Here is a 24,121-nt window from a genome sequence, read left to right on the forward strand (position 1 = left end):
TTATTCAACGCCTGTACGTTGATCCACAAACCTCAACACATCAGTGCTTTAACAACACAACAAACATGCCCAACACGAGGATGCACAAATGAGGTCATTTCTCCTTCAAAGAGACCATCTTTGGGCAGTCAATATCCAACAAGTCCTTTTCGCCATTTCCAGTCTCCGACTTTGATTTTATGCAGCAGTGCTAATTTCTCAGGCAGACGATGGGTTAAAGGGAAGAAAACGAAGGCGGAAGAAAGAAGTATCCTGTTCGTTAGCACATTCAAAGTACAGTAAAACACAGTGGAGAGCCACCAGGAACATGGAGAGGAAACTGAATCACAAAGCAAATAATAAGCAGGTCACTGAGCTAGGCACTTTATCTGTCAGGAAAGGTACGGTCGGCAACATCCTTGCCCTTCCAGATAAATGCCCTTCCAACCATCGAATAAGAGGTTAGCTTTAGAACGTTGGGGCATTCAGCCACTGGACACTATTTTGAAGTGCCCCCCATCAACATAAACATGGAACCAGAAACCCAGTTAGTTGCTCCACAAACAAAGTCTGATCAGTCTATTTCAGCTCCCACTTTTCACACACCAGAGAAGGAACAATCTCATGCAGATGCTTAATTGGTCTCCTAGCCCTGAAGTCGGTCAAGGGCAGAAACTGAAGAGCAGAATCAAAAGGTTAAAGTTAGAGTAGCTATTGGTTCACCACCACCCATACATCCCAGTCTTCTAAACTCGTTCTAACTTGTTTACAAATAGGAGTTGATTACCAAGTGCATACATGAGAAATAATCTTGTGTTAAAGACTTCGAATTTAGACCAAAACTGTCTTTTAGATCTCTTTGTAGAATGTGTGGGTTGTACACAACACCACCACATAAGTCTGAAACCGATGAGGATAATAGAAACGTAAGCGTAATTTGGGTCTATTCTAAGTTTTAAACTTTTTGCCAAAAATACAAACCTTCATAGGTCAGATACCAAACAGTGTCTGTAGAGGATATCAAACAGTGTCTGTAGAGGATAATCAAATCAGCACAGGTAAACAGCAAACATTTAATCAAACACCTGCAAAGACTAACTATTGTTAAGAAAATCTAAGTCACTTAGAATAACAATTAAACTGCAGGGTGAGGTGCATAAAACTGGAAGATCCTTGTAAATACAAGGCATCTACTACTCTACCTTAATATACGTAATTCCGAATTTATAAAGGGCATGCAGAAAGCCAGTTATTTTTGTTCTTTTGAAAGTGCAACTTACTTGCAAGTCCTCACGTATAGTAATCCTGCTCTACGTCTGCTCGGTCAGTGGCCTTGCTAACCATCCCATGCATTACCGCATTCCCATTGTTTTCGCACTTTGTTCAGTCTACCCCTTTTTCACACTTCCATCCCAAAACAATCAATGCCCCATCAATATTTTGCTCTAGTGTTTCTCTGTGACAAACTGTACTTCTGGTTTGACGTTCGAGAAGTTAACTTTACTTATCCATTCCAAAGTCCATTTTGACTGTACTGCAAAAAACACCATTGCAGAAATAAATTGATTAAAAACAAAAGAATTATTAAATTTTATATTACATATACATACAAATCTAGAACTGGATATTTACAAGTGCTTCAGAACCGTCATTTGCTACAAGGTGGCTACAAAGGCTGAACGGTGCCTTCGCAGGTACCCAAGAAAAGACTCAAGGGAATGAAACGGGGTCTTACAGGAGTATGCGCAATCTTGTGAAGTGGAAATGTCCCCCCAGACAGTATAGCTTGCCTTGCTGAATCACGATGAAGGCACAGCTTCTTTACCAAATGATCCTTCAAAGATACTAAGGAGAAGACTATCAGAAAATTAGTATTAGGCCTTTTGAAAAAGCAAGTCTCACCTGGCCAAGTTCAATCTTTCAGTTGGTCTTTCCCAAAAACCTTAAAGGCAGTATTTAGCTTATGGATATTTAGGGATTACCTCACTTAGCTTAATACAGCCACAGCTTGTATACTGGCTGCAACTGAATTGAGTTTATAGATTGTGCAAGAAAGTACAACTACGAATGAACTCGGATACTGTCTCGATGCTTTATGGGGACACTAACACATAAGAAATGTTTGCCCTGTGTAAAAGTTGGTCTATTGCATGGGAAGCAAGACCAAACGAACAGAAAAACTGATTAAAGTTAATAAACTATTGTTCCCATTTGAGGATTTGATTGCTGCCATGTTACAGTTATAGCAGGTCACATTCTTAGCAAAAATCACTCCTTTTGAAGTTGACTTGCAGCTTGCAGGCACCAGTCATAACAGTTTAAAGAGACTTGAAGGGGCATGATCGGAACCTCTTTCAAGACCCAAATCTCAGCAACTGCAATGATGCACAGGCAAATCCATCTGTTTTGGGAGGCGTTTCCATCTTCTGTACAACTATTATGAGGTATGGAGAAGAAACCCTAAACTAGGGCTTGAGCACAGTGCACAACTTACAGGGCAAGTTCGCAAACAGTGATATATATATATATATATATATATATATACACACACACATATATATATGCGCACAAATACACTTCAGAAAATGCCTTGATTTAAAATAGAAAACTGCATCAAATCCCTGCTTAAGACTAGAACCTGAATAAGAAGTGTATGCTAATCCTGCTGCTGTGGCTCTCCACTCCACTAAACATACATCAGACAAGCACAAATAAAAGCCTTCACATTAAAGTCCAAAATAAATGACTCTAAAAAAAAAAAAAAAACAAGTCTTCCAAATAAATAGATGTTTCAAAAACAAAATGAATTAAAAAGGTCAATTAAAATATTTTCCAAATAAATTACTGATGAGAACGAAACCCTCATCCCCTCCAAATAATTAGCTGAGATGCTACTGGCAATAAAAAGCTCTTGGGACCCTGAGGAGAAGCTGGCTTCAGTTCCTGATTCCCCTGGCCCCATCCTTATTGCTGAGAGGGTGTGGCACAGTGAAACACGGAGTCCTCTTCCCTTTGTTCGTCAAGCAGTGTTCCATACGCCAGAGTGAAGCACGGCCATCCAGGGCCGAGGCGAAACAGCAGCTCCAGGCTCTGCTGACCACAAGCTGGTATGCGCAGGACACGCAGTGACTGCACTGCGACGTTACACAAAGAAACGCGTTTGGCTGTGGCGGTTCAGCTTCAGGATCTTCCCGAGCCGCTGCTTGGCTGTTGCCATTCCTTTCTTTGGCCGTTTGCCTGTGAACAGAAAGCGCGTTGTTACTTCCAATGAAGAGAGAAGTCTGGCACATGTAAACCCATGCAGACAAGCAGAGCTGGGTCATTTTATAGACAGTTAACAAAATCCATAAGCCCTCCGTGCCATCTAAGCCCGTGTGGGCTCAGAGGTCAGCGGCGTGGCTTCATGGGAGGAGCTTGGGGTGTCACACCCCCCCTAAAAAAGTATTCTTTAGTAAATCGATAGGTACAAGTGCTCTCAGTTGGGTATGGCAAAGTGTTTGCCGAATTTCGTCTTGGATTTTCACATACACAGACAAAACACACACTCGCTCTTTTGTCTCTGTTTAGAATTTCTCAAAAAATGTTGGTTAGTTTGAAAAATATTATGTTTCAAGTACTCCTAACACACTGCCTAACACACTGCCCATTAAGCCCCCTCATGCCCTGCTTATCATATAATGTATTTTCACAAGATGCTACGGCGTGAATGTTGGGAAATCTGAAGTTCACACTTCCAATCTTGCTGACAAAGCTACGCCCCTAACAGAGGTCCTTAAAGTCATAACACTCAGCATTTCGGTTACGCATTTAGCTGGACTTGCTATTCAGCAAAGATGCGGACCGCAACTTCATGTTGTCCTCTCCAAGAATTGCAGCTGCTATACTTTGTGTACAGCAGCGGCCATCTTGGGAGAAGCACTCCCTCACTTGTCTACACTGCTTAGATATGTTCAGTTAACTCTCCAACTCATCCCCTCTATTTAAACCCTGGAAGCTCTGCCCTCCCCCATTTTGTCCCTTCCGTTTATTTACCTTCTTATGTAGTTTTATAACATGGCCCCTCCCACACACTGGCCAATGTCTGATAATCACCACCACTCTGTCAACTACATGTTTCTGTGATCTGGACTAGGACACACTCACGTGCGCCCAACCTCCCCCTCCAATCGTTCATTGTGTCCCTGTATCATACATTTGCCTTAACACTCAACTACATCCTCGTTCCGGTGGTTAAACTCAAGAAAAACGTTTTGTTTTTTTTTTTAAATTCAAATAATGCCAGGAAAACAGTCCCCCTTGACAAAGGACTACTTAGACATTCTTTTGTGGCCACCAAGTCAATAATCTCACTTCTGATGTGCCTAATTTCTTCATTCGCACCTCCTCACAATCTGGGATACCTCAGCAGGATATATCCTCCAGTAATGAACGCCTACTCAGTTATTTTGCTGCTCTCAAATCACCTCTCTAAGTCAGGTCATAAAGCCTGTAAAATCCCCTATGACTTGCCCACCCCACACACACCACCACCCCAAACCTAACTAAACATGGATCCAAAAAGACAGTTACTATGGAATTTCTATAGGTGCCGGCGAGACCAGTATAACTAGGGCTGAAAGGAATGCCTAAAAATAGACCATCTCTCTTCTCTATTATTCAATTGAAAATAGTTTTTACCAACTCACTTGATGTTACAGGAGGAAGAAAAATGTCCTATGGAATGGCACGCTCCAAGAAACCTTCCTTTTATCCATGGAAGTGCATCAATCTTCAATCAATCTCCATTTTCAACAATGAAAAATTAGGGTTCCAGCATTGGATGACACTTGCCAATTTGATTTTAAATTTCACCTGCCCCTACAGAGAAAATGTTTGCAACCCTCGCAAGCCCCCCAACTTCAACACAATGCCCGACCCAACGAACTGATAGCAGCTTTCATTTTTCTACATTTGTCAACCTCATCCACCAAAAATCTCGCGCTGCTCCGCTCACTTACATGATACACAGAGCTGACAACCTCACCTCCCTCTCACTAGGTCCTTTGTCCTACTCCTCAGTCATGGTCCCTCACAAACCACTTTCAACCAGGCACACAACTCCTAGCCCCAATTGTTCTCTGTTAACCTTTTTCCATGGCTCCTTATAATCAGGTTCCAACATGATCTCTGCCCTACTCCAATATGCCAGCTTTCCCCTTGATCAACATAGCCAGCTTTCCATACTGCTCTCTTCTCACATCACCACTCAGATCTCAGCCCCATCTTGTGACACAACCATCTCACCCTAAGCTCTCCCCCTGACTCACTGCCCCCTATCTCCCACAGCTCTCTCCAAATTCAGCATTGAACATTACCTCCATCTTGAACAAAATCAAAGCCCTCACTACACAATTCTTCTTCCTTAATGTACCATTCTCTCATTTGCCCTTGCATGTTCATAATGACCTTTGAAGAAAGTGTCAATACCCACCTTCTCTCCTGCTCCTTCAATGCCACTCCTAAATGTCAATTGAAATCTATTTGTAGGACACTGGCTCTGTATATACTATACCACAGTGAGGTATAGTGTGAACAGAGTCCAGTGGAACTCCAAAGGTAGACAGAGGTAAAGTTAGATAGCCCGTCACTCTCTATTTGTGGTAGTGTGGTCGAGCAGCAAGGGTTTATCAGAGGACAGTGTTAAGCATTTGTTGTACACAGTCAGCAAATTAATTCACACACTCAAAGACTGAACTTTAGACCAATTGTTTTTGTATAAAAATATTCTTTTAGGTATTGTATTTCCTAGAACCAAGTTACTTTTGAGATTACTTTTCTTACCTGGATACTACACTGGGACATTTCCTGCAAACAGGTACGTAAAATCGTTTTTGTTAGTTGGTACAATTTTAAAGAATTTCTTTAGGTTTTCAAACTCCACACTTAGAAACTTTTCCAAGACAGTCAATGTTATCCTATGGAGGCAAATAGTGTTATCGGTTTTAAGGTAAGTATTTGGTAGTGGGAGTTGAGGTTCTGGGGGTAGACTCAGGGGTCCCCCGGGTGTCAAGGATGTACTTTTGTTACACCCTCAGTGGCACTTGGGCGGCCAGGTGCTCAGGCCCAATGTTATCCAAAGGGGGATAGAGGGCCTCCAGTTTGTGGCTGCTGGCGAGCAGGCCACTTGGTTGTGGGAGCAAAGCTCCTGGACTCCAGCTCAGGGTAAATTGGGAAAAAAAGTAGCACCAAAGGTACACCCTCAGCAGCACAGGGCAGCCGGGTGCAGTTTCGACATTGGGTGCCCTATTGTTTGCAATGAAGAAGCTACGATTTGCAAAGGCACTGCAGGCTTGGGGACAAAGGTCTTCTGGGTGCGACCAGCACTTCGAGAGGCAAGTTGGGATGTTGGGGGTTGGTTAGGAAGCATCTGTTGGCTCACCCAAGGCCGTGGGGCATCGGGTGCCTTTTAGGGTCGGATCTTCTTACCAGCTCCTGGTCGCAGTTGGGGGGGGGACCTTCCGGATTTAGGCTGCAGGCGTCAGCTGGAGGCTTGAGGTAGGTCAGGGCTCGCCAGATCTCGGTTCAAGATCGCCCGGGGAGACAACCTTGTGGTGTTTGCCCACTCGAGCTTGGGCCGTGGACAGCAGTTGGAGTGGTGTGGATTATGTCTTAAGATAGATGGACTAGCTATGAATTTCTAGCTGGTACGTTATATAGGTATCATGTTTTTAACAGCATGTGTTTTTAGGATTACTTTTCTGTATACAATTGTATCATATGAAATTTTAGATTTCGCTTACTGTCTTATGTGGGTTTTTTTTATTTATTTTTAATCAGCCCTGACGAAGTTCCACTGTCCATGGGATGAAACGAATTGGCAGTGTCTACGTCCTATTCGTAATTGTTAAGATGAGAATAAAGAATACCAATTTTGACTATACGTGAAACCATGTCTATTTGGAGGTTTGACTAATAAGTCTGTTGCATTTATAAGAGATATTTTGATCTCGCTCCGATAAGGCTGAAGGTTTTGTTAATGCTTACTAAGCACTTCTCCCAATGCCTTATGCTGGAGACAAAAAGGTTAACTTGATGCAATAAAAATACATCACACTTATGGCTGTTCGGCTTAACCCAATTCTGACCCATCCAGTTACCACTGAAAAAGGAAAGCCTGATGCTTAGATTTGAGATTTGCACAACACCCAATTAGGCTGTTTACAGCATATGAAGCTACAGGGACAAAATCAGGCAAATGGACTATATACACAGATAAAATAGAAGGGAGATACAGATGACACCAGGTACTCAACATGTAACTGGAAGCACTTGGGGTAAATGAGATCACTTGCATGCAGCCCAATAAAAAGAATGAACTCCATGGGAGGACACTACAGACCAGGTCTATCTCAGGCAGGTGATCCACTTAGTGTTCATGGTGGATGTTGCAGGGATTCCGGTATTTACACTGCAACCATCCAGGGACACCCAACTGTTGTACCAGAGCAGGTACCGATTGTGTACCATGTAAAAATCTCAAGCTTAATTTGAGGGCAGAGATGATTCAATTAAAAACATTTCTGCAGCTGATCCATAGCTGCCCACTTCTACATCTGTATACTATACCACTGAAATACCCTATACTGTACCCTGCAACCAAAAAATGCAAGGACCATAACCTGAAAGATGATGTAGTGTCAGCTGAACAGAAATTTAACCAATACCTTTTGTTGCTTGGTTGCTGATGGGCGGAGGGTTTGATGCAGGTCTCTTGGTTGGGTGGAGAGGTACCGTCAACGAGGTCTCGCTGTACAGCCTATCAGGACTGAGACTTCCCTCACTCAGTCGGTCACTGCCACTACTCTCAATGGAATCTTGAGTGCATTCACTGTTGCCAATACGGTCTCTGACCCGGCAATCATCTGTACTCTCCATTGAGTCCTGAGTGCATTCACTGTTGTGCGGGCTACAGCCATCCCAACTCTCGCTCTCAGCATCACTTCCAGTTTGTCTTGCTTGTCGTATTCTCTCAGTACAGTTTCCATATGTGGATTTCTTGTCATTACTTGCATCCTATAAAGGCGACATGCAAAAAGGTTAGACACTGCAGAGTATTCAACTTTATACACACTGTCATTTTCACTATGAGGGTTTCGGTAAATTTGAATGGCCAGAGACATAATAAAAGCAATTTATGGAGTCGAGTCAGTATAATCAATTGGTAACATTCAAGATGGGAAGAATATAATTTATTAAATGGTTACCAGAGCTTTTGGGTATGGTTTCTAGCAGAATTTTTTTTTCAATCAAAGTGTACTAATCCCAAGGATCTTTGTCAAAGACCCAAAAAAGGTGGATATTGCTGGTATGTGTTAGTTGGGAAGGACTGTGGTATGGGATCTAGAGGGTCCAGCGGAATTTGTTACTTATGAGCGGGCGAATATCTGTGATTTACGTTGTGGTGCAAGGACAGTGCACTGGGGGGTGTTTGTTTCTTTATTATTTCATTTTTGTAAAATGCTTATATTAAAAGTAAACGCAATACTTCTATTTATCATGTAGCAGTCCGCCTCTGGCATTGTATTTGACGATTGACGCAATAAAAATTGATGTTAAAAAAAAAAAGGAAGAAAACACCCTTACATTGACTGATCATTATGGAAAGGGGCAAGTTTTTTTCGGATCAATTATGAATGCTCCAGCTGCTGCAATTAATCTAGATTTTAAAATTACATTTTTGTGGTAAAACAGCATTATTCATGCACATCTGTCATTATTAAGATTAAGCTTATAAAAGTGAATGGTAAACACTGGCAATATTGTTAACACTGACAAAGATCTAATGAAGGTTAAATCTGATCTCCTATTAAGCTTCCCCCAAGACAGCAGTATCCATCTCTTGAGAAACAAGTGCATATCGTTCAAAGTGTCAAATTTGATCCCATTGCCAAAAAGGAATTGACCCTACCTGCTGTCAAACCCTGCCTCCTGTGTTGGGTATTTGTTAAAGCTTCACATGTTAATTAAACTCACTGCCAATTAATTACATTTATTCCCAAAAAGTAACTATTGCATATTTGCTGGTGAAAAAAAAAAGGTGTTTAATTGGTATCTTACACGCTTCAAACTCCAGAAGGAAAAGATTATGTACCCTTTAATCATCTATGTATAGATTATATTGCTGTGGATTCACATGCTCTACATACTCCTGTTATCTAGCGCTGAGCGTGGGCATGTGAAAGTTTTCTTTTCTTTGAAGTTTCAACTCACAAGACTATGTTACTCCACCTTTAGCCCACAATGCACCTGGACACAGACACCAGCTCAGAAGGTCTTCCCCAGCAGGCGAGTAATGTTGGTGAAGTGTACGAATAAGAAATAAATTATCATGTGCAATAAAATCTGTTACCTTCTTGATAAAAAAAAATGCACCTGAAGGAATAAGTATTAATTCCATGACAGCAAAGCCTTCCACAGCAGCTTTAACTCGCGGAGTACCTGTAGAAAACATATGCAGAGTAGCTGCTTGGTCTTCTCTTCATACCTTTGCTAAGCATTACTATTTGCATTCTGGTGACAAGACGATCACTTTGCCCTCTCTGTACTTCAAGATTTGCTAACCCAAATGGCTTTTTCTCAACACCCTCCTCCTCCTAGTTACTGCTTGGGAATCTTTTCAAATTTGGGGAATATACAGGTAGAATATCCGTCAGAGGGAAACGTACTTACCTTCGAGAACATTCTTTCTGGTGCATACTCTACCTGCAGATTCCTCAATGACCCTGCCACCATCCACTCATTGCAACCTTCCCCTTTTTTGATAAACTACAGAGTTAGTTATGCACTACACCAATAAAGTTTCAGTCTTCTCAAATACGCTGCAAAAGTTGTGGCAAAAATAGAGCAGAACTGGTGTTAGGGCACTAGTCTTGAGGCTTTATGACTCCGATTACATCACTTTACCTCTGATGTCGGAACAGAGCGGACACAACTGCCCATGCCAGAGAGAGCTACTGCAAAAGTTTTCAGGATCCAATCTGAGCATGGGATATTCAAAGGTGAGGAATCAGCAGTTAGAGTATCCACCAGAAAGGTCGTTACCAAAGGTAAGTACATTTTCCCAAGCCGGGGAGTGACAAACTTCAGTCTTTAAAGTTGTCTGCTTTGGTCTTAAGCATGCTTCTTCTGAGCATGAGGAGAAATTGGACATATTTTTGTTGGCTACATCATATTGTGTTTTACCTCGTGGGGTGGTGCTTCTCACTGTATGACTGCTTAGTACCCAGTGGTATTGTTGGGTGGGGAGACCTTAGGGATCCAACTAAGGATCGTTGTCAGGGTCCGCTTGATAACCTGCTTTGGGTTATCTCCTTTCATGGATGTGACATGGTTAGAGTCAGAATAGGAGTCTTTGGGATAAAAGGGGACTGCATTGGTCCAAATAAGTCGGGTCAGAGTGAGAGGATGACTGTGGTGATTTAAGAGGTGGAGGAAAATCGGGGAGTTCTAGTGTGATTGGGACCGCAACTCAATTCATTCTTTGTAATCTAGGCCGGTTTCATTTCAGACTCAAACTGGATTTCTGCTCTGAGGCTAACCCTTGGTGATCTTCGGGTCCGCAGCATGGCTCAATGGTACTGCTTGGTGCTTTGCCAGATGTTTACTTGGGGCCAAACTGAGTCTGTGCCTGGAGCTGTCCCTAAAGATCTGTTCCTCCTCAGGCTAGTCTCAGAGCTATATGCCCAACTCTCTCGGGAGTAATACTCAGCCTCGATCTTAGGGCCCAGGGTGTAACCTTTGTCCTGTGACCCGTGTTGAGGCATTAGAGGAGAGAACCTCTGGGCTCTGCACTCTTCAAGACCCGCGCTCTTCTCCCTACCTTCAAGATGGCCTCAGGCTCGATAAGGTCCAGTGTTTCAGGAGACCCTGCAATTTGAGGTGAGCTCAATGGCATTCACATTCGTGCCAGAAGGCTTGCCTGCACCTAAGCTCTTTATACATCAGCAGGTTGACGTGATAAAGTCCGACAACAAAGACTGCATACCTGGGGCGGATTGGACAAGGGCAAATTTTGTTTTGCATTCAGAGCAAATTGGGAATGTGTCCACTCCATATTAACCCCCAACCCCACACAGATTTCCTTGAGCTGCCTGCTAAAGTTCAACCCATCGCTGTCATCGCAAGCTTAAAGACAGGAAGGCAGTTGGTGTCTGGTGAAAGCCAACAGGTCTCGTATATGCAAGTGCAATTGGGTTTTGCCAAAGTCTTTTAGGTAGGTTGTAGACAAAAGGACTACAAGCGACAGCGTAAGCGTTGTCTATGCAAGACCTAAAGATGAAGAAAAAAGGAAATAAGAAATAACGAATAGTTTCTTACCTGTCGGTGTAGTTTTGCAGCTTGAAGATCTTTCTGGATTCACTATGCTGTGCATTATTCCGCGAACTTGTGGTTGGGTCCGGATTCGTAGTCTTTCTTTTGTTTTTTTTTGGTTTTTTTAGTAGCCCAGGTGGGCGTCGACGTCCCACCATTTGGTGTACCTCTCGTGACGTTGGCGCGCTTCCTGCGGAAGTCCCACCTTGGGTGCACCTTCTTCGGGTTCTTTTTTCCCTTGTTTTGTTCTTTTTTGTTTTTTTTAACCCCAGGCGGTTTTAGTCTTGTTTATTCTCCAAGTCTCTTTTCAGTATTTTATTCTTCTCAACCTCACTTGTTATTCCACCTTGCTCTCCTGCCTCATCTTTCTGGCGGAGGTGGGTGGGTCCGCTAGTGAATCCAGAAAGATCTTCAAGCTGCAAAACTACACCTACAGGTAAGAAACTATTCGTTTTGCAGCGTGAATCTTTCTGGATTCACTATGCTGTGCATAGACTTTGTAGCGGTTTGCTATTTTTGTGGCGGCTGGGTGGAAGATGAGCGTTGGTCGTTGAATATATGTTGGAGCACCTTCTGTCCTACTTGTGCTTCCTTGTTCATCTGTATGTCCACGCAGTAGTGCTTAGTGAACGTGTGCACTGAAGCCCAGGTTGCCGCCAGGCATTTGTCCTGAATGGGAGTGTTTGCCAGAAAGGCAATTGTTGCCCCCTTCTTCCTTGTGGAGTGTGCCTGTGCCCCCTCCGATAGTTCTTGTCCTGCCTGCCTGTGGCAGAATTGTATTGTTAGCGCGATCCATCGTGCGATGGTGCCCTTGGTCACTGGTCTACCCAGGAAACTGGTAGCGAATGACACGAAAAGCTGTTTTGTTTTCCTATGTTCCTTAGTTCTCTCTATGTAGTGCAACACCGCCCTTCTGGCGTCGAGAGTGTGAAGTGCCCTCTCTGCGCCCGTTGTCGGGTTTTGGAAGAAACTTGGTATTTGAATGGTCTGGTTCATATGGAAAGCGGACACCACCTTTGGCATGAAGTGTGGGTCCGTCCTCATGACGACTCTGTCCTTGTGGATCTGTATGTAGGGCTCCTGTAGCGTTAACGCCTGCAGTTCGCTTACCCTGCGTAGCGATGTAATTGCTACCAGGAAGGCGGTTTTCATGCTCAGCATTTTGTAGTGAGGCTTTGTGTATGGGCTCAAAGGGCGCCTTCATGAGTTGAGTCAGGACTAAATTGAGGTTCCATGCCGGCGGCGGCACTCTTTTCGGTGGTGCTAATCTTTTAGCTCCCTCGAGGAATCTCTTTACTACCCGAGAGGTAAAGAAACTTCCGCCGCTAGACTGAGGCTCTCTGGCTCTGGGTGTAGAACCTCTCCGTTCTGCATGGAGAGTAAGTCTGATTTTTTTGAATTTGTGTGGAGGGCCCTCTGCCATCTCCACTATCTGCGGGTACCACGTTTGTCTTGCCCACTGTGGTGCTACTAGAATCAGCGTCATGTTGCTTGTCCTGCATTTGTTGAGTACCCTGTGCATCAGTGGTATTGGTGGAAAAGCGTAGGCAAATGTTTTTGACCAGCTTATCCATAGGGCATTCCCCTGGGATTGTTTTTCTGGTTGTCTGGATGCGAAGTTTTGGCATTTTGCATTCTGGCGTGTTGCAAATAGGTCTATTGTAGGTTTCCCCCACCTTCTAAATAGTTTTTGAGTTTCCCATCCATTGAGCTCCCACTCGTGGGATGCCGAAGTCTGCCTGCTGAGCCAGTCCACTTCCACATTGTCCTTTCCTGGAAGGTGTATGGCCAGCAGGTCTATTTTCAGTGGGATTGCACATCTCCAGATCTCCTGAGCCAGTTTGGATAGGGGGGGGGAACGATTGCGTTCCTCCCTGCTTGTTGATGTAGAACATCTTCTTAGTATTGTCTGTTTGTATCAACACTCTTTGGTTGTACAGCTGCCTCTGGAAAGCCTTCAGGGCTAGCAGTACGGTCTTCAATTCCAGGTAGTTGATGTGTTTGACCGCATCCGTTGGAGTCCACAGACCTCTCACTCTGAGCTTGTTCATGTGTGCACCCCATCCCCTCTGGGATGCGTCTGTGGTGATGGTCACAGTTGGGTTTGGAGGTGTCAAGGGTTTCCCTGTTGTGATGTTTTCCCTGTTCCACCATGTTATCTCTTCCTGCACTGCGTGCGTTACAACAACTAGATCCTCCCAACTTCCGTTTGCTTGTGACCATTGTTGTTGCAGCCATTCTTGGAATGGTCTCATGTGTAGGCGTACATTGGGGACTAGGTGTATGCATGACGCCATCATCCCCATGATCTTGCTCGCCGTTCTCACTGTCAGAGCTCGCCCCTTATGGTAGAGACGTGTCTCCTTCAGCAGGGCTTCTGTTCTCCTGTTGCTGGGCATGACTGTGTTGTTTATGGTGTTGATCTGTGCCCCCAGGAAGATCTTCACCTGTTCTGGTTCCATTGATGATTTCCCCCAGTGAATCGAGAACCCTAGACTTGTTAGTGTATTTGTCACTATTTCTGCGTGTTCCTCGCACTTGTCGCGAGTACTTGCTTTGATAAGCCAGTCGTCCAGGTAAGGGTATACATGGATCCCTTCCCTCCAAAGGTATGCTGCTACCGCTGCCAGGCATTTTGTGAAAACCCTTGGCGCGGACTTGAGGCCGAATGCCAGGGTTGTGAATTGGTAGTGATCCTCGTTGACGGTGAACATTACCAGGTTTTTGTGTCAACCGTTCATCGGGATGTGCAGGTAGGCATCTTTGAGATCCACCGTGGACATGAAGTCTCCTCCTCGTAACTGGGGCAGCACTTCTTGCAGCGATGTCATTTTGAATCTCTGAGTTTTTATGAATCTGTTTAGGAACCGTAGATCCAGGATGGGTCTTAGTGTTTCGTCCACCTTTGGGACCAGGAAGTAGTTTGAGTACACTCCCTTGTTCCTTTCTCTGTATGGCACCGGTTCTATGGCCTTCTTTTGGAGCAGTTGCAGAGTCTCCTTTTTGAGTTGAGCAAGCTCCTGCCCGGAGCGTTGCCTTCTTTTTGGTTTCTTGTTTGGAGGCCTTTTCTCTAGCTCTATACAGTACCCGTACTGTATGACGTTCAGAATCCATTTGTCTGATGTTATTTTTTGCCATTGTTGAAGGTAACGTTTTAGTCTTTCGCCTAATGGTGTTGCATGCTCGTAGGCGTTTGGTTTGTGAACCCCCCCTACTGTGTTCACTATGCGCTTCACCCCCTGGGGTATCCTGAGGGTGAGCCTCTTCTTTCGATGGAAGTCACTTTGAGGAGGGTTGGTCTCCCCCTCTTCTTCTCTGTCCACGTCAGTTTCCCCTCCCGCGAAAGGACTGGCCCAGAGGTTGGTACTGCCAGTTCTGCTTCTGCTGGCTCTGCTGGCTGTGACCTTCACTCTGCTGTCCTTGCTGGAAAGTCTGGTGTGACGTTCCCGGCTGGTTTCCTCCCCTTCCGAAGGGTCTCCGAGCTGTGGTGCCTCTTCGCATCCCTCTGAATTGCAGGGCCCCCATGGACCTAGCCGTTTCATTTTCCTTCTTCAGCTGGGAGAGTTTTTCGTCCACCGTGGCACCGAACAGCGTCTCACCGTTGAATGGTGTGTTCAGTATGTTGTTCTGGACCTCCTGTTTGAAGCCAGAAATTCGGAGCCAGGCTTGCCTCCTCTCCGTGATACCAATAGCCATCAGCCTGCTAGATGTCCCTGCCCCATCCAATGCAGTCTTAATGCATGTGTTAGAAATGTTTTTGCCTTCCTCGACCAGATGGGAAGCTCTGTCTGTACTGCTCTGGGAGATGCTTAATTAGGTCTCCCATCTCGTCCCAGTGTTGGTGCTGGTGCCTGTTCAGAAGGGCATTGGAGTTGGCCATGCGCCAGTGCATGGCCGCATTTCTCTCCACCTTCCTCCCGGTGAGGTCCATTCTTCTGCTCTCCTTGTCGGGAGGCGGCCCTGAGGTAGCCGGCACATTGGCCCTCTTCCTGGCCGTGGAAGCAATGATGGAGTCAGCTGATCCCTTGATATATGGAGGATCCTGTGAAGAGTGCTTGTACTTCTTTTCAGTTCTTGGAGTGATGGATCTGCAAGTTCCGGGCTCCTTTAATGCCTCCTTCCCTTGGTTCATCACGCTTTGGAGCATGGGGAGGAACTGGCTCCTAGTCTGGATGGGGAGCAGTGTTTCCAGTAGAAAGTCTGCTTTCTGCTTCTCCTCGTCCAATTTCACCCCAAAGGCCGCTGCTGCGCTCCTGACGACCATGTTGTATGCTCCAATGTCGTCTGGCGGCGAAGGCCTCGAAGGATGTGTCTCCACGGGCTCCTCGGGACTTTCGGCGTCGAGGTCTTGCCATTCTATCTCCTGAGTCGTCGACGGCGCTGAGCAGTAGATCGACTGCTGCTCGTCTTCTTCTCCCTCATAGTAGGCTTCCTCCTCCTCCTCTTCGGGATCTCTCGACAGATCTTCGGTGTCGAAGTCCTCCTGTTCCTCGACGACCTCGGTCGGCGGCCTTACTGGGATCTTGTACGGTCTCATTTTTTCGTCGAACTCCTTCTTCCTCAGAAGGATACTCTCCATCTCCGCTTCGAGCCTTCTCTTTTTCTTCTCCATTTCGGAGGCGGGATCGGCGTAGAGCGCTGGTCTCTTCGACAGAGCTTGCGTCGACGCGGCCTTTTCCTTCGTCGTCAGGCTGCTCACCTCGAGGCCCTGCTTCGACGAACCCTGCTTTTCGGCGGGCTTCGGCACCTGGGAGTCCTTCTCGAAGGATCCGCCGGGCCTTTCGTCTTTGGATCCACTTACGTTCGTCGAAATTTTCGGCGCCGGTGTTCCTTTCGAGGACTTTGACTCTGTTTTTCGAGAGTCACTCTCAGGTTTTCGGGGCCCTTTCGGGGCTTTCGTACTCGAAGAGTCTCCTACCTTGTCAGGCGTTTTCTTATCGGTCTCTGCGACCGCGAAGATGTCGGGTCCTTCGGCGATGTTGTCCTCATCGTCGGTGGAGAGGCCCAGCTCGTACAGCGACGGGGCCTTACCCTTGCCTTCCATGTTGAAGTTGGCTCTTCTCTGCCTTTCTCTCACTCGGAGCGTCTTCGGCGTGAAGACGGCGCAGGCGTTGCAATCCTTGCTCACGTGGTCGATCGGCAGGCAAAGGTTGCAGACTGGATGCTGATCCTTCTGCGCGTATTTGTGGTGGCAGTTACGGCAGAATTTGAATGGTGTCTTGTCCATTGCGCTCAGAGTCTGAGTGCGCATTTTCCAATGGGCGTCGAAGTTTCCGTGGAACTCCACTTTCTTCGTCGTCCCAGCTGTATGTTCTTCTTCTCTGTAGTCTTGAATACTTTCTCCTACGATGAAACACGCGTATTTATCTTTTCCTTCGTTCAACTCTGGAGCTTCTCGATGACGATCCAGACCCAACAGCAGAAAAAAGAATCTGAAGATGGCGCACCCAAGGTGGGACTTCATCAGGAAGCGCGCCGACGTCACGAGAGGTACACCAAATGGTGGGACGTCGACGCCCACCTGGGCTACGAAAAAAAAAAAAAAAAGAAAGAAAGACTACGAATCCGGACCCAACCACAAGATCGCGGAATAATGCACAGCATAGTGAATCCAGAAAGATTCACGCTGCAAAACACTACAAACAAACATGGACGATGTGCCACCAAATAGCGTTGATCGCTGTGGGGGATTCACTTTAGCTAAACTGCATCGTTTTTACCAGTCTGCAGACTTTGAACCCCTTTGAAACCCTGCTTTAGGTGGACGCAACCTTGGGGGCAGACATCCATTCTATGAACCTGCCGGAGCTGCATGGGAGTGAGGATAGAGCACAATAGCGTTCTGTACAAAAAAAGAACATTGTTCTCAGACTCCTGCAGTGAAATGTATGACGATTAGAGAACAAAACGGCTATGTGAGCAACACTGCGTAAAAATACATCCATTCATTCATCCCATGCAGCTCCTTCACCATCTCTAATAGTCTCAGCAACACACCAGCAGCTGATGCTTTTTTATAGAGCCCAAAGTCAAAGCAAAATAGTCGTCCCTGCTGCTCCAATTAACTCTGCTTTCACATTAGCCAGCCTGTCACATGACCTGCACAACTAATTGGGGAAAGGGCGGGAAGAAACATGGATGAGGGGATGGGGAGAAGAAATAGACAAGAGGGTGGGTGGGGGGGGAGGGGTTGGGAGGTGGGTGGACGGATAAGATACATCAGGGGTGAGGAAAGTAACGGGGGAGGAGGGGGAGAGACAATCACTCGTATGGATTGCTTAAAAACAAAGAAAAAAAGATACCGAAGGGGAGTTGGGAGGGAAATGCAGCACCATGAGTGGGGATATGGGAGAGCCTGAATACGCACTCGTGCAGTGCTTGAAAGAATAAAAGGTAGCTCCAAACACGGAAGCAGTGGAAGGACATAGGTACTTCGTCTACGCTGCAGGGGAGGGACCAACTCGAGAGATATGACGCACACATGCTATGTCAAATAGAAAAGAAGCAAATGCGAACCACACTAAAGCAAAGCAATGGTAAGCCTATGGGCAGGATGTATCTCACTAACTGTAAACATGTGTCGAAGAAACAGAGCTTGAGTGGTCTAAGCAAGACTTACAAACCGCTTGCACATGTCCACCACTAAATGGCAGGAGTATGCAGAACATACATTTGCACATGCTACAAATGATATTTCAGCAAATCTTTCAAAACGAAACCACAATACGTTAACATACACCACTTGATTTGACCTTTTAGCTGCCACAGTCAGCACCATCTCCAATTTATACTGATGCTCAGATGGGAGGCCCAAAAGGACATCTGATCGCTTTTCTGCTATCCTATTGCCACAAGCCTCAACACTGGAAGCTTCAAATTAACCGTTGTACAGTCAACATTTCTCTTCAATAGGCTGCAAAAATGGCATTATATGGAAATACATGAAAAACCTACCATTGGATAGTATGAAGGAGAGGGCTAGAGGCACTCAACTCACCAGGGCATAATCAGTCTTACAAATCAAAGTAAACTCACCTGTGGGATTAGTCTGGAAGCTGCCTCCATCTGTCTGACCCATACAGATGTCACTTCCGGAACTAGCTCCTCCTTCGCATGACCTTCTGAGGAGGGACAAAGAATGCGAGAAGGTATTTAACAGGGGCTACAACCATATCATACAGCACCAGTAGAGCGAGTAACCTAACCTTCAAATAGAACTAGAATGGAGACCATTTTTAGGGAATGGATCTCATGTTCATGCTGCTCTTGTACTACTGAACCTCACTGGGCCAACAAGTACGATAGAATAACCAGCCTCCTGGTAAGCCATCACCAAGATAACGTGCCTACTGGGACATGTGTGAGATCTGCAAGTTGAGGGTCTCAGGAGTAACACATGTCCGTAATATTAGAACCACAGAGTTTGAGATAACTTGTCTGCCCAAAGCACACAGGCGAGTTGAGGTCTGGCATCCTCGCCAACCTCCCAGAAGAACTCATTACTTGAGCAGAATGGAATCCGGCTGCAGCCCTCTGACAACATGCACCCCTGCAGCAGCACCAGAGCACACATAACCTGCCATGTCAGCACATTCACATGCTATGACACCACACTTCATGTCCGTGTCCCAGAGATGAAACGAGGTCTGCACACATGCTCTAGTCCACCAAGCACCTTTCAATCAGCTGGATTACCTACAGTGTGAAGACGCACTTACGCAAACGTTAACTTTCCCACTGAACTGATCGAACCTAGACTTAACTACTACTATCACCGAGATCATCGGGTCACAACAGCATAGAACAGGGGCGTCCCCTACCCAGACCTACTGTCTGGCACGCAGTAGAATTACCCAGAGCCTTGAAGTTCCAAGACACACTACTGCTGTATCAAGAAACCCGGGTACAAGGCCACTAACAGATAACGCGGGGTCTCACCATGCAGATTCACTACACTGCACTCAGCATTACCGGCCATCAGCATTGCGAGCAGACAACAAATCCGGATTTACCAAGGGAAGCAAAACACTTCAACCCCTAAATGCTCCTCTGCATGCTAAATATAACTGCATACTGTGCAGTTAATTTCACAGTACTATATCAGAATTGCAAAGACCTACAGATCACCTCATCCTGTGCAGGAACAATGGTCTGCCACGGTCATGCATACCCAACAGTACTTGAAAACAAGGGCTGTCGAAACAGACTGCTGCTATAAACCCAGGTAATGTACTAACCATGGGCATAAGACAAATTTAACACTAGCTAGATGTTTTTAACGTTCAGGTCAAGAGCTGACTCTGGCATTAAGGCAATTTCAACAGTGTCCAGCAGCTAATAAAGTTGGAGATGCAAGTAAAGACTTCCAGCCTGAGCTCCGAAGTCCTCTAGATATTGCTCCGCTCAGGGTATACATCATTGCCATCCCATCCTCACCACACTCCTCGTTTTCGATGCGATGGAAGGATGCCCTTTCCTCCTGCATGAGTGGCGAAGCGTTGCTGCAGCCCTGAGGGGACGCTCTTCTCTCCATGCAGCTGTTGGGTAAGCATGTGGTGTAGCGCAATCCTGCCATGGACAGCATGCCCTGGATAGCTTCTTCTTCCATGGGGGTGGACGAGGAACAATGCCTGAGGAATAGATCAGCAGATGTTAGCTGGCATCAATCATAGCTGCATGAAAAGAGAGCAGAAAGAATGAATGCCTCCCACCTGGTACTTGGGGTTTCATTCCAAGACTGCAGCATGCTGGGGTCTGATGGGTGTCGCTGTGCGGGGGGCTCTGCTTTAGCTTCATCCCCCGAGCTATCAGATTCGTCTGTAGAGGAATCCTTCTGTGCAAGGAAAGAATCAAAACATGTCTTCGCTTTACACTGATCACGATTTCTCAGATCATCTTCTCCGACTCGTTAGCACTTTCAGACCATACGATTTAGGAGGCATGAACATTTCTAATTCTCCAGCTTATGCCCCAAGAATGGCCTGCTTTACCTTTTATTGCAGAGCCCAACAAACCAACTTTGCATTTTGGAATTTGCATGAAAACTCCTTACTATCCACTTCAAATGATACATCCTCTTGTGTGGGATGAGTCGTAAAAACGCTTTGGCTTATTGAAATAAAAAACAAACACTCCCCTACAGTATCCTTTACTTCAAGAGGATCTGATGCTCATTGAATCTCCAGAGTTTCTTCTTTACAGGTTTTAGATAAACTTCGGTCTGTCATACCCAAGCTTTCTTTCACGTCTCTAGTCCTTTGAGCACCGCCCGCCTGTGCACAGATGGGCAACACCTCCAGCGCCAGGAGAAGGCAAGCTCCGTCGGTCATGCGGACACTACAATGTCGCATGACACCTCTCCACTGCGCATCTTACATGCCTTCCACATCTCTGGTGTCATTGCACAGCCTGGACTCTAAGAGGCGTGGCTACTTTAGTTCTTTCTTAAACGCTTTAAAGGAGCTCCTGCATCTTTCCTCAGCACTGCTGTACCGTGGCACCACAAATGTAACTAACATTGGCAGCACTGCTGCTCAGATTCTTGTAACGCCTACAATCTTTGTTAGTGGGAACCTGGTTTCCTTACACACTGATGGCACTCCTCAGTATCCTATTTAAAGCTTAGCACCCAGCCTATAGTTTACAGGCCAAAAAGTCCTTTCAACTTCATCCTAAGTGTCAAACATCCAATTAACTGCCCTCGCTTCATATCTCTTTCTACTTTATAGGCAAAAGGTCTTTTCATAGCTCAATATTTCACCTCTCTTCACTTCCACTAGGTTCCCACAATATCTGATATTTGGGGCACTAGCTCCCTCTCTTTGACTTCCTCATTTGAGTTCCATGTTCTACCACATTCCTTCATCTCTCCCCAATGTGCAAATATTCTATTCACCTGTTAATTCCTCTCCTGATGAATTGCTTTCCCTTGAATGTCACCCATGCAAGCCTCTTTCAAAATCCGCCTACTTCATCTCTCCCCGACATCCTGCTCCAAAATGGGGTTCTCTCCCATCCATGCATAGTACAACTTCAGCAACTCTCAATTTTACCTGGCTAGTGCAAGTGGCATCCGAAACCTCTGAATCGGAAATGTCAGAGTATTTCAAGGATCCATTCCTGAGGTCTGGTTTCACGTTATCGAAAAACACTGCAAGACAAACAGTTGAGTCAGATTTCAAATATGATCAAGTATGTTTCATGCATTCAACAGGCTACAGTTCTGCAGCTCCCAGAGACTGAACGGACTCAGTCAGCACCCACTCACAAATACTGCCAGACAGCTGTCTTTCTACAAGACAACCTATAAAGGCTCCAGCATGCCTAGTCCACAGCTAAGCTCAAATTCTCTCATTCCTATTTGTTGCAGCAGTGCATCTACCTGCTTCGGCGTACACATGCACAGGTTCATTGACTTACCAGCCACAAACGGTGTGTGTGTGTGTATACATACATACATACATACACCCCTCCATATATGCATACACAGATATATACATACACACACACCCAGGACTATTTTGGACAGCATATAAAGGATGGTGCAATGCGCGCAGATCACCCCTACCCTGAAATTTTGCACCATAAAACTAGATAGTTGTGTCATTTCTATGCTGCCCATTAAGCAAGCCAGAAGTTACTAATTCAGCACACAAAGGAGTGAGGCAAAGTGAATACTAACAGTTTAGTGGCTTCTGGATTTCGTCTTTTCCTTCGTCACACGACCCTGAACACGGCTCTTCCACCTTTAAGTCTTCAGTTTTCGCCCTTGTTCGGCCGTCCTCATCCTCGCTGTCTGCTGTGTACAGGCTGCTGTCCCTGAATGGATTTCTTTCATCACTGTGTGGACAACACAAAAGATTCCCAAATTGGTGCCCATTTCCCATTCACAAATAAAATGTCAGTCAATGGTCAAAAGACATAAAACTCAGACGCTGCCACATATAATATGGAGGATGAATGGGCTCTGCAGCTGAATGACAATGTGCCACTGACTACTGCACAATGAGGCTTCAGAATGGGCTTTGGCAGCAGCTTCAGAAGCAAGATAGATGTGGCCCAACCGGCCCTGGATGGAACAGATTATGTGCTACTGAACTCGAATGCAACACCAAGTCCTTCAGGCGGACATGATCTAAAGTTCCATCCAACAAGATATTTCTTTAAAACAAAATCACAAAAATGAGACAGGCTTTGACTTTAACAAGTTAGGACTGCTGAAGAAAAGCACAAAAAAAGGAAAAAATAATGCAGAGTAATACCATATGTTCTTCCCTTACCAGCATGCACATCTCCGGGCGCTCGCCATCTTTAAGATGGGAGGCCCTGCCCAATCAGGACTAGGCTACTGCCCCCCTTCCACAGGAGAGTGGCAGGATAGTCACCCCAGGGCAGGCACCCATTGGTCCATGCCCTTTACCTACCTGTAACACCCCTAAATCTAGTATTTAGAGGCACCCTGAACCTTCCTTCTGAAGATTCCAGATTCCGAAAAGGCAAAGAAGTGCAAGAAGAAAGAAGACCCGCAGCTGCTAAGAAGAGGAAGACGCCAACTGCTTTGGCCCCCAGCCCTACTGGCCTGTCGACCCTCGAACCTGCTCCTGTTAAATCCCGGCACTTCTTGTGGCCAGCAACCTCCCAAACCCCGGAGGACCTGGCTACCTTGTAACACTGCGCATCTGGGACTCCCATGAGCAGTGGCTCTGCTCAAAACAAGTTTCTAACCCCTGGCACCAGCCCGGAACCGCGAACCCTGCACACTCTGCACCCGCCAAGCCGGGCCTGTGCAGGAGTGGACAAAGACCCCGAGGACATCGCCCCGGTGACTGTGACCCCGAATCCGGCCCCCAAGGACTCACCTCAACGCTCCGGACGACGCCTGCAGCCTCAGAACCAGGGACCCCCCCCCCCCCAACCGCGATCAACGGAGGGTAAGATTTCGCGACACCAAAAGGCACCCCTGCACCCGGCGCCCTGTGGCCACCTGTGCCAGACTCCTGGGTACCTACCTATACTCCAACTACCCAACTTACCTCTCGAAGTGGTGGGGGCACCTGAAGCATCTTCCTCCCCGAGCTTGCAGCCTTTGTTCAACCTGGAGCACCCTGCACCCAGCTGCACGAGTGGCCCGGACAGTGTAACTTCTACTCCTATCTACTTCCCCATTTGCCCTGAGCAAGTGACCAGGATCCCAGCTCCCACAGCCACGTGGCCTGCTAGTCAGCAGCCACCAACCAAGGCCCCCCCTGCCTTCCATAGGATAACATTGGGCCTAATTCACTCTGCACCCGGCCGCCCCAGTGCCGCTGAGGGTGTAATAACTGTAGCAACCTGACCCTGGGAGACCCTTAAGTCTGTGCCCAGAACCTTAACTCTGCCAGTCGAGTACTTACCCAAAAGCCGATAACCCGATTTTCTTCCATAGGGTAACATTGACTGTTTTTTTCTGAAATTTCTTCAAAGTGTGAAGTGTCTAAAACTTAAAATATTCACCTAAACTCACCCGAGTAACGAAAACTGAAATACTCACCTGCTATTAGGAGAGATCCCAGTGCTGGATCTTGGTGCCCAGCACTGACCCTGAAAAGTACTCGCAACCGTACTTACCAGTAACCCAATTTCCTTCCATAGGAAACCATTGACTGTTTTTCTGTGAAATTTCTTCTAAAAGTGTCGATTTTTGCAAATTACAAATATTCTTTAAAAATCGTAGCAACTGTGAAAACGTAATTACTTACCTGTTTTAGAGGTCCCAGTACTGAGCCTAGGAGCCCAGCCCTGGATTACAAAAGTA

General features: G+C 46.0%; 1 protein-coding gene across 1 annotated transcript in view; it reads right to left on the reverse strand.

Moving 5' to 3' along the window:
- Positions 1 to 2,970: 2,970 nt before the first annotated feature.
- The window catches only part of KDM7A (lysine demethylase 7A), a 316,134-nt gene continuing 294,983 nt past the window's right edge, over positions 2,971 to 24,121 (reverse strand). Inside the window, exons 14-20 of the mRNA XM_085651905.1 lie at positions 22,010 to 22,167; positions 21,381 to 21,478; positions 20,040 to 20,161; positions 19,765 to 19,958; positions 18,364 to 18,449; positions 7,683 to 8,031; positions 2,971 to 3,216 (exon numbers count right to left, since the gene is read on the reverse strand). Coding sequence (XP_085508031.1) covers positions 3,122 to 3,216; positions 7,683 to 8,031; positions 18,364 to 18,449; positions 19,765 to 19,958; positions 20,040 to 20,161; positions 21,381 to 21,478; positions 22,010 to 22,167 — 1,102 coding nt within the window. The 3' untranslated portion in view covers positions 2,971 to 3,121. The remainder of the gene's footprint in view (positions 3,217 to 7,682; positions 8,032 to 18,363; positions 18,450 to 19,764; positions 19,959 to 20,039; positions 20,162 to 21,380; positions 21,479 to 22,009; positions 22,168 to 24,121) is intronic.

Source organism: Triturus cristatus, chromosome 4_1 (assembly GCF_964204655.1).
Source record: "Triturus cristatus chromosome 4_1, aTriCri1.1, whole genome shotgun sequence".
Lineage (NCBI taxonomy): Eukaryota > Metazoa > Chordata > Amphibia > Caudata > Salamandridae > Triturus > Triturus cristatus.